The following is a 16,554-nucleotide window of genomic DNA, read 5'->3' as shown; positions in this document are numbered from 1 at the left end:
CTGACCCCCCAGCCCAGTTAGCGGCCAGTGATGCAGACTGACTGCCTGACTGCCTGCCTGTCAGTGTTACGATGATCGATCGCTTCCAGTTATTCCAATTACAGCTGGGTCCTCCTCCACCCTCTCTGAGATAGAGAATCTATCAACATGGCATCGCATGGGGAGGTGAAACTCTGAATGGTTAGGAGGCATTGCATGATAGCTAAGATTGAACAGGTGAAGATACTGTTACAATGAATTAGTTTACCCATTATTGCCACTACCCCTCCACATGTACAAACAGATACACGCAATGGGTTATGTGGGCTACAGATGGGAAATACTATATGTTCATTTATTACTACTATTCACTGTCCCATTGGACCAAAAGGAACAACAAAAGACGGTCGGTAGTTTGTGCCAAAGGAGTAATTTATTTTTGTGATTTGCAATTTCAAAAAGGACAGCATATTCAAGCTGCCGCGGGGGCCAAGGATTTCTGTGTGAGCAATGCAGGATATCATTTATAGCAGCAGCTGGCTTTTCCTCTGTTCTAACAGGGATTAACACTCAGCTGCCTCCAATAGCTCACAATTATTACATCTGGTTACGGAGCTCATGTTAAATCCTCAACTTTCTCCATAATGATGTGTTCTGTCTAATGTTTCAGGAAAAGTTCAATTCTTTGCCAATTTTACCTGGTTTACTTTCTGTAATCTAGTTTTCCAGAGTAACAGGCTGACTACACCGCTCGTGTCGCACACGTCGCATACATGTGGAAATCTATATTATTCAATTATTGTACCCACACTGCTCACGCTCGCCAACGAGCGTCTGCGTTGCCAAGGGCTAAAATAGAAGTCAGTTCTATTTGTGACGCGGAACGCGCTGCAAGTCCCGCCTCTCCCATCTCCTCATTGGTTTATGGAAGCAGGTACCCGCGTGCCATCTCCTCATTGGTTATACCCACGTGGGTGACTGAAAGACAAATGAAGTCAGTGGCGGTGATGCACCTAATTTATGAAAGTTGCCAATTGCAATTTAAAGTCCAGAGAAGAAAAAGCCTGGAAGGAGGAGAGATGACTAGAAAATATTTGGTTGACTGTTTTTTGTGTGGATTAATTGTCGGAGTAGAGGAATTTGTGCATTTCAGGTAAAATAACCACTCAATGTTTATATCACAGGACAAATTAGCTAGCAACAGCAAGCTATCTAAATGGGACAAATTAGCTAGCAATGGCAAGCTAGCTAGCTAAATTGCCATAAATGTCTAATGCTTTTCAACCTGTCCCCAAATTAATGTATTTGGTTGAGTTTGTTTTGATATTTTAACCTGCTTGTCGTGATTATGTTTGGTGTGGGGGAACAAAATTTATTTTTGCACGATGGCACATGATGGCGCATGCACGCACGCAGCTGGTTTGGGTTCCGTGTAACACCAACCGCGGAAATGATTCTCTCTCTCTCTTTCACTCTCACTCTCACTCTCACACACACACATATCATTATATTTCGGCCAGGCAGGCAGAGCCCATAGAGGGCCCCCTTCATCTCCTCATCAAGCTGCTCCGAACTCTCCTCATCCAGCAGCACCTAGCTTCACATAATAAGGTGTGATTGTGAGGTGCTGGAGACTGACTGACAGGAAGATATCCATGATCGTGTCTGAGGGATGTAAACAGGAGTGTTTAATTGTTCTTTACCAAGCCTGGGGGGTGTCTTTGGGTAAATTTCCTCCAAGCCCGAGATCAACACCCCAGCATTAATATCATATCTTCTCTTCTCCTCAACATTTTTATCCAAAATGCAGGTCATTAGAAAAATTATATGATTCTTGTTTGCATATCCTCTTTAGTGGTGTGTTTACTTAGAACAGGTAGAAGGTAGAAGTCAGGATCATTTAATAACCAACACACTATCACAGCCTATTGTGAAAGTAGACACAAATGACACAATTATCGTTCTTCATAATGCATTTACAGTGCCTTGCGAAAGTATTCGGCCCCCTTGAACTTTGCGACCTTTTGCCACATTTCAGGCTTCAAACATAAAGATATAAAACTGTATTTTTTTGTGAAGAATCAACAACAAGTGGGACACAATCATGAAGTGGAACGACATTTATTGGATATTTCAAACTTTTTTAACAAATCAAAAACTGAAAAATTGGGCGTGCAAAATTATTCAGCCCGAATACTTTCGCAAGGCACTGTATGTACATTACACAGATTCCAATTTGTTGTGGCTAACGTTAGCTAGGTTAGCTAGGTGACTAACGTTAGCTAGGCTAAGGGTTAAGGTTAGGGTTAGAGGTTAAGATTCGGTTTAGGGGTTAGAGTTAGGTAACATGCTAACTAAGTAGTTAAGGTTAGGGTTAGCTAACATGCTAACTTAGTAGTTAAAAAGTAGTAAGTTGTTGCAAAGTTGATAAAAGCTAAAATAGCTAAAATGCTAAAGTTGTCTGTGACATAATTTGAACATGCAACATTTGGGTTGCTAGACGGTTGCGTTATACAATCTTACCGACCAATCCGACCAACCTCCCTCCTATCGTTTCTGTCTACAGTAACCTACTGTCTTTATCTGTGATTAAAATGCACTTTATACAAAATTGTGTACTGCACACAATTTTTTTTTTTTACTTTTTCATGTGCCCGTCATGAATTTCCATTAAGCTATTCATGTTTATTTCAAAATAATCTGTGATATTGGTTAGCAATAACAGGATTGTGTATAACAAATGCCATCGCTCGGTGTGAGATAGTGCCATGCTGTCAGTTAAGAACAAATTCTTATTTACAATGACGGTGCACTGATCCGGTCCTCGTCTCTGTGCGTGCGTGGATTCATAGAACGTCAATAAGTCTTTCAAGTGTTATCCCTAATGAAAATCTAGATTGTGTAAGTTTCTAAGTGTGAACCTGTCTTCATTAGACGTGCCAGTGTGTTCTTTCAAACCCTTGAAGTGCTATCTCCTGAGAGACCTGCCCCAATTGGGCTCATTAGCATAATGAAAAATGAACTCATACTGAACATGACGCTGCTTCCCTTCTCTAATGGATAAGTCAAATCAGATCAAATTTTATTTGCCACGTGCACCGAATACAACATTGAAATGCTTACTTACAGGCCCTAACCAACAGTGCATTTTTAAAGTAAAAAATAGGTATTAGGTGAACAATAGATACGTAAGGAAATAAAAAAAACTATAGTAAAAATACAGTGAGAAATAACAATAACTACTATAATAGTAGCGAGGCTATAACAGTAGCAAGGCTATATACAGTAGCGAGGCTATAACAGTAGCGAGGCTATAACAGTAGCAAGGCTATATACAGTAGCGAGGCTACATACAGTAGCAAGGCTATAACAGTAGCGAGGCTATATACAGTAGCGAGGCTACATACAGTAGCGAGGCTATAACAGTAGCGAGGCTATATACAGTAGCGAGGCTATAACAGTAGCGAGGCTATATACAGTAGCGAGGCTATATACAGTAGCGAGGCTATAACAGTAGCGAGGCTATATACTGTAGCGAGGCTATATACAGTAGCGAGGCTATATACAGTAGCGAGGCTATAACAGTAGCGAAGCTATAACAGTAGCGAGGCTATAACAGTAGCGAGGCTATATACAGTAGCGAGGCTATAACAGTAGCGAGGCTATAACAGTAGCGAGGCTATGACAGTAGCGAGGCTATATACAGTAGCGAGGCTATAACAGTAGCGAGGCTATATACAGTAGCGAGGCTATAACAGTAGTGAGGCTATATACAGTAGCGAGGCTATAACAGTAGCGAAGCGGGTTAGTCGGGCTAATTGAGGTAGTATGTACATGTACAGTAGGTATGGTTAAAGTTACTATGCATATATGATAAACAGAGAGTAGCAGCAGCTTAAAAGAGAGGGTAGTGGGTGGCGGGACACAATGCAGATAGTCCAGGTAGCCAATGTGCAGGGGCACCGGTTAGTTGCGCTAATTGAGGTAGCATGTACATGAATGTATAGTTAAAGTGACTATGTATATATAATAAACAGAGAGTAGCAGCAGCGTAAAAGAGGGGTTGGGGGAGTGGTGGGACAATGCAAATAGTCTGGGTAGCCATTTGTTTACCTGTTCAGGAGTCTTATGGCTTGGGGGTAAAAGCTGTTGAGAAGCCTTTTGGTCCTAGACTTGGCGCACCGGTACCACTTGCCATGCGGTGGTAGAGAAAACTGGGGTGGGTGGGATCTTTGACAATTTTTTGGGGCCTTCCTCTGACACCGCCTGGTGTAGTGGTCCTGGATGGCAGGCAGCTTTGCCCCAGTGATGTACTGGGCCGTACGCACTACCCTCTGTAGTGCCTTGCGGTCGGAGGCCAAGCAGTTGCCATACCAGGCAGTGATGCTCTCGATGTTGCAACTGTAGAACCTTTTGAGGATCTGAGGACCCATGCTAAATCTTTTTGGTTTCCTGAGGGGGAATAGGCTTTGTCGTGGCCTCTTTACTACTGTCTTGGTGTGTTTGGACCATTCTAGTTTGTTGGTGATGTGGACATCAAGGAACTTGAAGCTCTCAACCTGCTCCATTACAGCCCCATCGATGAGAATGGTGGCGTGCTCGGTCCTCCTTTTCATATAATCCACAATTATCTCCTTAGTCTTGGTTACGTTGAGGGATAAGTTGTTATTCTGGCACCACCGGCCAGGTCTCTGACCTCCTCCCTATAGGGTGTCTCGTCGTTGTCGGTGATCAGGCCTACCACTGTTGTCTCGTCTGCACACTTAATGATGGTGTTGGAGTCGTACCTGGCCACGCAGTCGTGGGTGGTGCAGGTCTACAATTTTGTTTCTGGTGTCCTTTGACAGCTCTTTGGTCTTGGCCATAGTGGAGTTTGGAGTGTGACTGTTTGAGGTTGTGGACAGGTGTCTTTTATACTGATAACAAGTTCAAACAGGTGCCATTAATACAGGTAATGAGTGGAGGACAGAGGAGCCTCTTAAAGAAGAAGTTACAGGTCTGTGAGAGCCAGAAATCTTGCTTGTTTGTAGGTGACCAAATACTTATTTTCCACCATAATTTGCTAATAAATTCATTAAAAATCCTACAATGTGATTTTCTGGATTTTTCTCTCTCATTTTATCTGTCATAGTTGAAGTCTACCTATGATGAAAATTACAGGCCTCTCTCATCTTTTTAAGTGGGAGAACTTTGGTGGCTGACTAAATACTTTTTTGCCCCACTGTAAATGCTTCAGAGTTCAAGTAACAGACACATCTCAACATCAACTGTTCAGAAGAGACCCAGTGAATCAAGCCTTCATGGTCGAATTGCTGCAAAGAAACCACAACTAAAGGACACAAATAAGAAGAAGAGACTTGCTTGGGCCAAGAAACATGAGCAATGGACATGGTGGAAATCTGTCCTTTGGTATGATGAGTCCAAATTGAAGATTTGTGGATCCAACTGCAGTGTCTTTGAGACGCAGAGTACTGTAGGTGAACGGATGATCTCTGCATGTGTGGTTCCCACCGTGAAGCATGGAGGAGGAGGTGTGATGGTGTGGGGGTGCTTTGCTGGTGACACTGCCAGTGATTTATATGGAATTCAAGGCACACTTAACCAGCATGACTACCACAGAATTCTATAGTGATACCCCATCCTATCTGGTTTACGCTTAGTGGGACTATAATTTGTTTTTCAACAGGACAATGACCCAACATACCTCCAGGCTGTGTAAGGGCTATTTGACCAAGAAGGAGAGTGAAGGAGTGCTGCATCAGATGATCTGGCCTCCACAATCACCCGACCTCAACCCAATTGCGATGGTTTGGGATGAGTTTGACTGCAGAGTGAAGGAAAAGCAACATTTGTGGGAACTCCTTCAAGACTGTTGGAAAAGCATTCCAGGTGAAGCTGGTTGAGAGAATGTTATTTCATAGTTTTGATGTCTTCACTATTATTCTACAATGTAGAAAATAGTAAAAATATAGATTTGTCCAAACCTTTGACTGGTTCTGTCTGTCTGTCCTTCTGTCTGTCTGTCTGTCTGTCTGTCTGTCTGTCTGTCTGTCTGTCTGTCTGTCTGTCTGTCTGTCTGTCTGTCTGTCTCTCTGTCTGTCTGTCTGTCTGTACAGTGCATTCGGTAGACTTTTTCCACATTTTTTTTAACGTTACAGCGTTTATTAAAAAATGTATTAAATACATTATTTTCCTCAATCTACAATTTATTAAACATAAAAAACTGAAATACCTTATTTACATAAGTGTTCAGACCCTTTTCTATGAGACTAGAAATTGAGCTCAGGTGCATCATCCTGTTTCCTTTGATCATCTTTGAGATGTTTTTACAACTTTGTTTCTACAACCTGTGGTAAATTCAATTGATTGGACATGATTTGGAAAGGCACATACCTGTTTCAGTTGACGGTGCATGTCAGATCAAAAAACAAGCAATGAGGTCAAAGGAATCGTCCGTAGACCCCCGAGACAGCATTGAGTCGAGGCACAGATCTGGGGAAGGGGACCAAAACATTTATGCAGCATTGAAGGTCCCCAAAAACACAGTGGCCTCCATCATTCTTCATTGTAAGAAGTTTGGAACCAACAAGACTCTTCCTAGAGCTGGCCTAGAGCATTTCTCTCTACCCTATGGCAGAATTTGTAGAATTGTGGGAATTAGCTATAAAACAGTTAATTTTCTTCTCTGCCCCATGGCAAAATGTGTAGAATTGCACTAAATTAACTCTAAAATGTAAAAAATGTCAAGCTGGTGGCACCAAAAATATTTGGCTGGCATTATGAGGAGGAGGGGGTTCAGCCTTGCAGCTTTTTTATGGCCCCCATAAAAGTTGCCCATCCCTGTTCTAGACATTGTTACCTCCATGGCACCACCTCTCCTGTGCATCACTCCTTTCCTTCCTTAGCCTCTACCCTAGTGGGCATCCCCCTTCAGGTTGCCATGTAGCTCAGTCATCTAAAACCATCTCATAAGGGCTTGAGAGGGAAATCTAAGACCATTACATTCAATGAAAAAGATGGTTGTAGTTCCCTCAGTCTTATCTCTGAGGTCTGAGATACAGTTAACTGGTCATGTGAAAATGGCAGGTAAAGCCCAATTTTCTTCTTCATGTTATCAGAAAAACTGAACCCCCTCCTCTTCATATTGTGAGCAAAATCTTACAATAGAGGAACAGAGTTTCCCATTCTGTGCTTGGCTCTGTATTGAATGCCAGCTTAAGCATTCCAATATGATTCACAGACAATAGGCTTTCATTCCTCAATCATAGATCTACTGATGTACTTTTAACTTATCTCATTGTTCTGTCAGCACCACCTGGTGCACCTGTCAGCACCACCTCTCTCTGACTATCTGTCTCTGTCTCTCTCTGCCTCTCTCTGCCTCTCTTTATCTCTCTCTGCCTTTCTCTGCCTCTTTAGCTCTCTCTCTGTCTCTTTTTTTAGCTCTCTCTCTGCCCCTCTAGCTCTCTCTCTGCCTCTCTTTAGCTCTCTCTCTCTGCCTCTCTCTGTCTCTCTAGCTCTCTCTCTGCCTCTCTAGCTCTCTCTCTGCCTCTCTTTAGCTCTCTCTCTGCCTCTCTCTGCCTCTTTAGCTCTCTCTCTGTCTCTTTAGCTCTCTCTCTGCCTCTCTCTAGCTATCTCTCTGCCTCTCTTTAGCTCTCTATCTGTCTCTCTTTAGCTCTCTCTCTGCCTCTCTGTCTCTCTTTAGCTCTCTCTCGGCCTCTCTCTGCCTCTTTAGCTCTCTCTCTGTCTCTCTTTAGCTCTCTCTCTGACTATCTCTCTCTGCCTCTCTTTAGCTCTCTCTCTGCCTCTCTCTAGCTATCTCTCTGCCTCTCTTTAGCTCTCTCTCTGCCTCTCTCTAGCTATCTCTCTGCCTCTAGCTCTCTTTCTCTGCCTCTCTTTAGCTCTCTCTCTAGCTATCTCTCTGCCTCTCTCTAGCCATCTCTCTGCCTCTCTTTAGCTCTCTCTCTGCCTCTCTCTGTCTCTCTTTAGCTCTCCCTCTGCCTCTCTCTGCCTCTCTGTAGCTCTCTCTCTGCCTCTCTAGCTCTCTCTCTGACTATCTCTCTCTGCCTCTCTTTAGCTCTCTCTCTTCCCCTTTCCCTCTCTCTCTCTCTGCCTCTCGATTTCTCCCTCTGGAGCGACAGTAAGAGTTTTTGCGCTCACATACTGTATTCCTGGAAAAGTGGTCTTGCTGTGAGAGTGGGCGAGGGTTGCATTCTAACAGCATAAGGCAAGGAGACTGGAATTACAAGATAGGGCAAGAGTTAGGAAGAAAATAAAAGATCAAACTGACACATATATAGAAAAAACCTATGTCTGAGGGAGACAAATGGCAGAAACATAGCAGCCACGTGTTGAAATTTTCCCCATATTCAGAACAGTAAATTGAGATTTGAACAGAAACCTATTACACGGAGCCACAACAGACTCAGCTGAACAACGTGTGGGGGAGAGAAGATTAGGGGTGATAGAGAAAAGGGATGATGTACCACAGCCACTCTGACTGTACTGTACCACAGCCACTATGTCTGTACTGTACCACAGCCACACTGTCTGTACTGTACCACAGCCACACTGTCTGTACTGTACCACAGCCACTCTGTCTGTACTGTACCACATCCACTCTGTCTGTACTGTACCACAGCCACTCTGTCTGTACTGTACCACAGTCACTCTGTCTGTACTGTACCACAGCCACTCTGAATGTACTGTACCACAGCCACACTGTCTGTACTGTACCACAGCCACACTGTCTGTACTGTACCACAGCCACTCTGTCTGTACTGTACCACAGCCACTCTGTCTGTACTGTACCACAGCCACTCTGTCTGTACTGTACCACAGCCACTCTGACTGTACTGTACCACAGCCACTCTGTCTGTACTGTACCACAGCCACTCTGACTGTACTGTACCACAGCCACACTGTCTGTACTATACCACAGCCACTCTGACTGTACTGTACCACAGCCACACTGTCTGTACTGTACCACAGCCACACTGTCTGTACTGTACCACAGCCACTCTGACTGTACTGTACCACAGCCACTATGTCTGTACTGTACCACAGCCACACTGTCTGTACTGTACCACAGCCACACTGTCTGTACTGTACCACAGCCACTCTGTCTGTACTGTACCACATCCACTCTGTCTGTACTGTACCACAGCCACTCTGTCTGTACTGTACCACAGTCACTCTGTCTGTACTGTACCACAGCCACTCTGAATGTACTGTACCACAGCCACACTGTCTGTACTGTACCACAGCCACACTGTCTGTACTGTACCACAGCCACTCTGTCTGTACTGTACCACAGCCACTCTGTCTGTACTGTACCACAGCCACTCTGTCTGTACTGTACCACAGCCACTCTGACTGTACTGTACCACAGCCACTCTGTCTGTACTGTACCACAGCCACTCTGTCTGTACTGTACCACAGCCACTCTGTCTGTACTGTACCAGAGCCACTCTGACTGTACTGTACCACAGCCACACTGTCTGTACTATACCACAGCCACTCTGACTGTACTGTACCACAGCCACTCTGTCTGTACAGTACCACAGCCACTCTGTCTGTACTGTACCACAGCCACACTGTCTGTACTGCTACAGTAGCACAGTAACACACCCACCGTGCACTCCAGGGATGTTTATCCAGTGAATAAATCCCGCTGCTTCCTAGGGATTATGGGCCTCCGTCTATGTGGATTATAGTGATGTCAGATTACGACGCCGCCAACAACAACAACACAAACAACAGCAGCAGCAGAAACATCAACCTTGTCTGACTGTCTGTTTTGTCTCTGCCTGTTTGCCTGTCTGTCTGTCTGTCTGTCTGTCTGTCTGTCTGTCTGTCTGTCTGTCTGTCTGTCTGTCTGTCTGTCTGTCTGTCTGTCTGTCTGTGTCTGTCTGTCTGTCTGTCTGTCTCTGTCTGCCTATCTGTCTGTCTGTCTCTGTCTGCCTGTCTATCTGTCTGCCTATCTGTCTGTCTGTCTCTGTCTGCCTATCTGTCTTTCTGTCTGTCTCTGTCTGCCTATCTGTCTTTCTGTCTGTCTCTGTCTGCCTATCTGTCTGTCTGTCTCTGTCTGCCTATCTGTCTTTCTGTCTGTCTCTGTCTGCCTATCTGTCTTTCTGTCTGTCTCTGTCTGCCTATCTGTCTTTCTGTCTGTCTCTGTCTGCCTATCTGTCTGTCTATCTCTGTCTGCCTATCTGTCTGTCTGTCTGTCTCTGTCTGCCTATCTGTCTTTCTGTCTGTCTCTGTCTGCCTATCTGTCTGTATGTCTCTGTCTGCCTATCTGTCTGTCTGTCTCTGTCTGCCTATCTGTCTGTCTGTCTGTCTGCCTGTCTGCACTAAGACTATAGCTGCCATATTTGGGGCAGATTTGACCTCGTTTGATGACGTCCGTCCCTGTCCTTATTGAGTCAGGTGCTTTAGGGAAAGGTTGACATGTATGCCAGCTGGCACAAGGACAAATACAGCTAGTCAGCAAAACCTTTCAAAATGAAGCAGTCTGTATTAAATCAAAATACAGATGAAAACAACCAGTCAGATGGGAATTGGATCATGGTGGATCTGCCGGTGCACCCCAGTTTAGTCCCCATTATCGTCAAGGCAAGGGAAAATAGAGGTCATTCCATTCACAACTAAGCCAACGGGGAGCACACATCAATAATGGCAGATGTGTATGTTGTATTACTGTAGTCAGGACATTTGATGTGTTGGAAATTGGCAAACGTACCCTCACCTAGAGCTGGACTATACTAGACTACGGTGTAGTCAAATTCATCGCAAATTTAACTAATCTCAAATTTGAAATAGGTTTGAGCTGAATCTTTAACATGATGAAACAAATGCTGGCCACCAGTAATGAAAATATCCTAATGTAATAATGTAGTATAATAATAGTAAAGGTAATATGTAGATATAGATCAAGAATGTCCAATGCGCCCCCCAGGTGGTGCAGTGGTTAAGGGCACTGCATCGCAGCGCCAGCTGTGCCACCAGAGACTCTGGGTTCGCGCCCAGGCTCTGTCGCAGCCGGCCGCGACTTTGAGGCCCGTGGGGCGACGTACAATTGGCCTAGCGTCGTCCGGGTTAGGGAGGGTTTGGCCGGTAGGGATATCCTTGTCTCATCGTGCACCAGCGACTCCTGTGGCGGGCTGGGCATAGTGCACGCTAACCAAGGTCGCCAGGTGCACAGTGTTTCCTCCGACACATTGGTGCGGCTGGCTTCCGGGTTGGATGCGCGCTGTGTTAAGAAGCAGTGCGGCTTGGTTGGGTTGTGTTTTGGAGGACGCATGACTTTCGACCTTCGTCTCTCCCGAGTTGTAGCGATGAGACAAGATAGTAACTACTATTAATTGGATACTACGAAATTGGGGATTATTTCACATCCTGGTGAGGTTTAGGATTCATTGAGACTATAAAGAAGCTAATCATTAATATTAACGTGAACCCCATTTTTCTGTCAGGTTCAAAGCTATCAACTGATATTCCATATAATAACTAATAATAATGTGTTTCTGTCATTTGGACAGCTGCCAGAGAGAGAGAAAAAATGAGTTTTGTTATTGCATTGATTTAGCATGACTGATTGCGTTTTGAATGACTAATTATGCTTTAAAATCAAAACGTAAGATGTAAAATAGTAGATAGCTACAGTAGATGTGTATTTAATTATTTGTGAGCCTAAAATCCCTTTTTAAGCAGCCATTTCAACATGTTTCGGGTTTGTGATAAGCGAATGTAATTGAACAAAACGTCAGACAGATCCAAGCATGTGTCCTGACATTAACACAGAAGTTAACTGTCATTTAGCCTCTGTACAAATCATCCTGATCTCTGCTAATCAGCACTCAGCTATAATTACCCTAGCCTAGCATCCTGCCGAAATGGTGTGGTGGCCAGTACGAAGGGAGGCCATTGGAAACAGGGAAATTATTTTATGGCGCAATAGGATGAATTGTGAAACTGAAGATGAAGATAGCACTTCAGTCACCTGATTTGACACTGTGGTAAAATCATAGCTTTACTGTATCACCACCTAATGTAGAGTGTTGGCGTGAGCACGTGTCCTTTCACTTTAGAGTCTTCACTTGACAATACCATTCTTACTTCTCTCAGCTGTCCTTTATCTACATTTGCATCATTTTAATTAACCGGTGCTCCAAAGCACCCAATCATAGATTCAGGAGGAACAGGGAGAGCATTGGTCCTTTTATATGTTAATCTCTCACTATAAAACTGTCTCGTCTACCAGGGAAATACACATTTTAAACACAACATTTCCACGTCAAGACGTACAGATGTACTTATTTGAATCACTATTGAAAGTAATGTGTTCTTATTTATTGGATTATGTGTTTTTTAGGGATGTGGTTTGTGATAAATTATAAATTAGCGCTGCTCAAAACAGTTTCACACTTCTCCATTTCACTCATTTCCAAACCAAGCTATTTTTGTCTAGCCTTTGTCTGCATCAACTGCATTTCGTGACCAATATAATAATAATATGGGTGCTAAATTGTGAAAAATTGAATTAGTGAAGGTTTTTTATTAAATCTGTTTGTCTCGACTGAGTTTAATCTGGCAGCCAATGAACACACTCTGAGCTTTCTCCCTCTACCTCACTACTTCTAGAGCTAATGATGATGAGTTATTAACATGTCGGGACGATACAAGTATCACAATACTCGTTAGTATTGTGGCAAGGAAACAAAACACAAAGCGCATGCTCTGAGGGCGCGGCTGGGGATGCCGTCTGGGCCTGCAGCCTTGCGAGGGTTAACACGTTTAAATGTTTTCCTCACGTCGGCTGCAGTGAAGGAGAGTCCGCATGTTTTAGTTGCGGGCCGTGTCAGTGGCACTGTATTGTCCTCAAAGCGGGCAAAAAAGTTATTTAGTCTGCCTGGGAGCAAGACATCCTGGTCCGCGACGGGGCTGGTTTTCTTTTTGTAATCCGTGATTGACTGTAGACCCTGCCACATACCTCTTGTGTCTGAGCCGTTGAATTGAGATTCTACTTTGTCTCTGTACTGACGCTTAGCTTGTTTGATTACCTTGCGGAGGGAATAGTTACACTGTTTGTATTCGGTCATGTTTCCGGTTAGGGTTAGGTTTAGGTTTAGAATAAGGGTTAGGGTTAGGTTTAGAATAAGGGTTAGCTTTAGGTTTAGAATAAGGGTTAGCTTTAGGTTTAGAATAAGGGTTAGCTTTAGGTTTAGAATAAGGGTTAGCTTTAGGTTTAGAATAAGGGTTAGGGTTAGGTTTAAAATAAGGGTTAGGGTTAGGTTTAGGTTTAGGTTTAGAATAAGGCTTAGGGTTAGGTTTAGGTTTAGAATAAGGGTTAGGGTTAGGTTTAGAATAAGGTTAAGGGTTAGGTTTACAATAAGGTTAAGGGTTAGGTTTAGAATAAGGGTTAGCTTTAGGTTTAGAATAAGGTTAAGGGTTAGGTTTAGAATAAGGTTAAGGGTTAGGTTTAGAATGTTTTAATTGTTGTCATGGAAACAATCTTGTGATACTGGTTTCGTCAAATCCTAATGCATATTCACTTGTTTTCTCTCACCTTGTCACCAGACAAGTGATGGTTAAAAATGTATTGTGATGGAGGTTATTTTGGTTGTTAGTTGTCGAGTGCTCTTTTGAACACAATTCATGGTGTCAAACCTTGCTTCAAGACCTTCGCTTTGACAAGAGACCTGACATTGCCGGCAGCTATAAAATTGACCGGAGTATTTGTCATCTTTTATTCCCAGGTCACGATTCTGATAGTCCTGGCCTTGGCCTTTTTGGCCTGCATAGTGTTCCTGGTGGTGTACAAGGCATTCACGTACGAACACAGCTGCCCAGATGGATTCATATACAAGGTGAGTGGGCCCTGTCTTATGTGGGCTCATATGTGTGTCGCAAATGGAACCCTATTCCCAACGGGCTCTGGTCAAAAGTAGTGTACTGCATAGGGAATAGAGTGCTATTTGTGACAAAACTTGAAAACTACACTGGCTAGTCATCTGAACAGTCACCTTTGGAGGTTATTGCTGTGGACTACATGTTAGCTGAAGCAAATCTAATTTTAGACACAGCCGCTGCACTGAAAAAAAATAACCTCTTCACCAGAAAAAGCCCTTAGTGTTGTGCAGCAGTCTGTACGTGAGGAGAGTATGTTCTTGAACCCTCTCTCTCTTGCTCTCGCTCTCTCTCTTTCTCTCTCTCTATCTCTCTCTCTCGCTCTCTCTTTCGCTCTCTCTCTCGCTCTCTCTCGCTCTCTCTCTCGCTCTCTCTTGCGCCCTCGCGCGCTCTCTCACGCGCACTCTCTCTCACGTGCACTCTCTCTCGCTCTCTCGCTCTCTCGCTCTCTCTCTCGCTCTCTCGCTCTCGCTCTCTTGCTCTCTCTCGCTCTCTTGCTCTCTCTCTCTCCCCCTGCAGCATAAGCGATGCATCCCAGCCTCTCTGGAGGCCTACTACACAGCTCAGGATGCCAACTCCCGAGGGCGCTTCTATACGGTGATCAGCCACTACAGCATGGCCAAGCAGACCACCTCCCGCTCCGTCTCTCCATGGCTCCCCGCTGGCGCTGCCCCGCACGACGCCAAGCCGCCCAACACAGACGGGCACTGAGTCTGCCTGCCCAACCCTCCCACCAACCCCACCTCTTCTGCCCGTCTCCATGACAAGCTTTTAACAGGGAGTGTCTGTCGTTCTCCAGTGTCTCGCTAGGCTCAGAGTACTGTCACGCCCACCTGCCCGCCCCCGCCCCAGCCCATCAACCCAGCACCACAATCTCTGCCTCTCCTCCCTTCTGTCTGTTTTCTTTCTTTCTTTATTCATTATTTATTATCACTAATTATTTTTTTAACTTGTTATTGGTATTTTGTATTTGATATCAAACAACTGTTTGTACAAAGTCTTGAGTCAAAGTTGAAATCCATTCAGAGTATATGCTTTTCTGAGCTGCTACTAACTGAGTGAGTCAAAAGTCATTTTTCAGATGTGTCCATTTGATGTGTCCATTTGATGTGTCCATCTGATGTGTCCATCTGCTCGGCCCCCTGTAGTGTCATGACTCTGTGTAATCAAAGTCATGTTATGATAAACTCTGATTCAAGTCCAGGCATATCCATGGCATTTTGGTTCATACTCATACTGTAATACATTCTTATAGAAAGGGTTTTCCCAAATTAGTACCTATTTGTACGTCTATGGAAGTTAAACTTCAACACCAATATACACTAGATGTCCTGAATTATCTGAGCAATGCTAGCTAAGTATTCTCTATCATGACGGTTTGATATCAGAACACTCTTTAATGTACTGTCCTGTATGTCCTACTTCCCTTCTTGAGCCAAGCTGTATAAAGCCCAGTGCATTCATGCTAGTTCATGTGTGTGCATGGTTGTAGCTAGGTTTCATGACAGTTTAACTATTTTTCGTGGGAAAAGAGCGACCTTTATTGCCAGTTACATTTCGCTTTAGCAGACAGTCCAGCCACTGTACACAACATGAATATGTGGGTCTATTGCTAAGGATAAATACCCAAGACGTGGTGATGATGGGAAACATTGTGTATATCGCTGTCTTTGCCAAAACTCTGGTTCCTGTAATGTTTAGAACCATTTGTAGATGAGCTTCTCTGCACAGTTTTGTTCTGTTACCATTTTTTTTTTTTTTTTTTATCTTGTCAAAAAAAACAAAAAACGCTTTTTGAACTATTGTGATGTTTGGTAGTTGATATGTAGCAACGTCTGGAGTAGTTTCTCACTGTACATCCCATAGGTTTGAAATGAAAATAAAGCAAGTTGTGACCTGATCAGAAAGCCTCTGTCCTGTTGTTTTCAATGCTCCACCATTTGGTTCCGTTCTCATTATCCTGGTCCACATGTGTTCAGTGTGCATTAATTAGTCAACTCTGCTGACTATCGTTGGCAAGTCATAGGGTACATGACACACGATGGGGGGGGTTAAGGGTTTATTACACATACTGATCTAGTCCAAGCTACCTCATCATAGAATCCAGGGCAGGCTCCAGGCATAAGTGATATAAGCGGCTAGGGCCCCTGAGAGTTGACAGTTAGAATAGTAGAATACACAGGGTTGTGCATCAGCAGTTTTTCACTCATTTTGTCAGTCACTGACAATCAGTTAATTAGCCAAGTCAGCTAACAATGTTTAGATATCACTCAGATATCATTAACATGGCATAAGTTATGGCAAAATGTGTAGTTCCAGGAAATTAGCTTTAAAACTGCAACAACAAATCTGCACCCTGGCAAAATGTGTAGAACTGCACTAAACTTGCTATACAACCGCAACATGTTCTTTACGCCACATGGCAAAATGTGTAGAATTGCAGGAACTTAACATTAAAACGTAAATGTTTTCTCTGCCTTCAAGAGGGGGGGGGGGGGCAACACATTTTTTGTTTCTTCGGGAGCTGTGGAAACATGTAATTAGATATACACAGAACACAGAGACAAAGTGAAACAGGAGAGATTTGTTGCACTAACATGGAACAATGTGAGCAAACAGGATGATTGCATAATAAACTATACAAGCAACATGCAGTACATTCCTTTA

At 43.8% G+C, this 16,554-nt stretch overlaps 1 protein-coding gene across 1 annotated transcript in view; it reads left to right on the top strand.

Moving 5' to 3' along the window:
• Positions 1 to 15,787, top strand: part of LOC109872992 (neuronal vesicle trafficking-associated protein 2) — a 35,889-nt gene extending 20,102 nt beyond the window's left edge. Inside the window, exons 4-5 of the mRNA XM_020464443.2 lie at positions 13,737 to 13,847; positions 14,407 to 15,787. Of these exons, the coding sequence (XP_020320032.1) occupies positions 13,737 to 13,847; positions 14,407 to 14,598 (303 nt within the window). The 3' untranslated portion in view covers positions 14,599 to 15,787. The remainder of the gene's footprint in view (positions 1 to 13,736; positions 13,848 to 14,406) is intronic.
• The last annotated feature ends 767 nt before the right edge of the window (positions 15,788 to 16,554 follow it).

Source organism: Oncorhynchus kisutch, linkage group LG28 (genome assembly GCF_002021735.2).
Source record: "Oncorhynchus kisutch isolate 150728-3 linkage group LG28, Okis_V2, whole genome shotgun sequence".
In the NCBI taxonomy this organism is placed as follows: domain Eukaryota; kingdom Metazoa; phylum Chordata; class Actinopteri; order Salmoniformes; family Salmonidae; genus Oncorhynchus; species Oncorhynchus kisutch.
The sequence above is the reverse complement of the archived record's forward strand: the minus strand, read 5'-3'. Positions and strand labels throughout refer to the sequence as shown.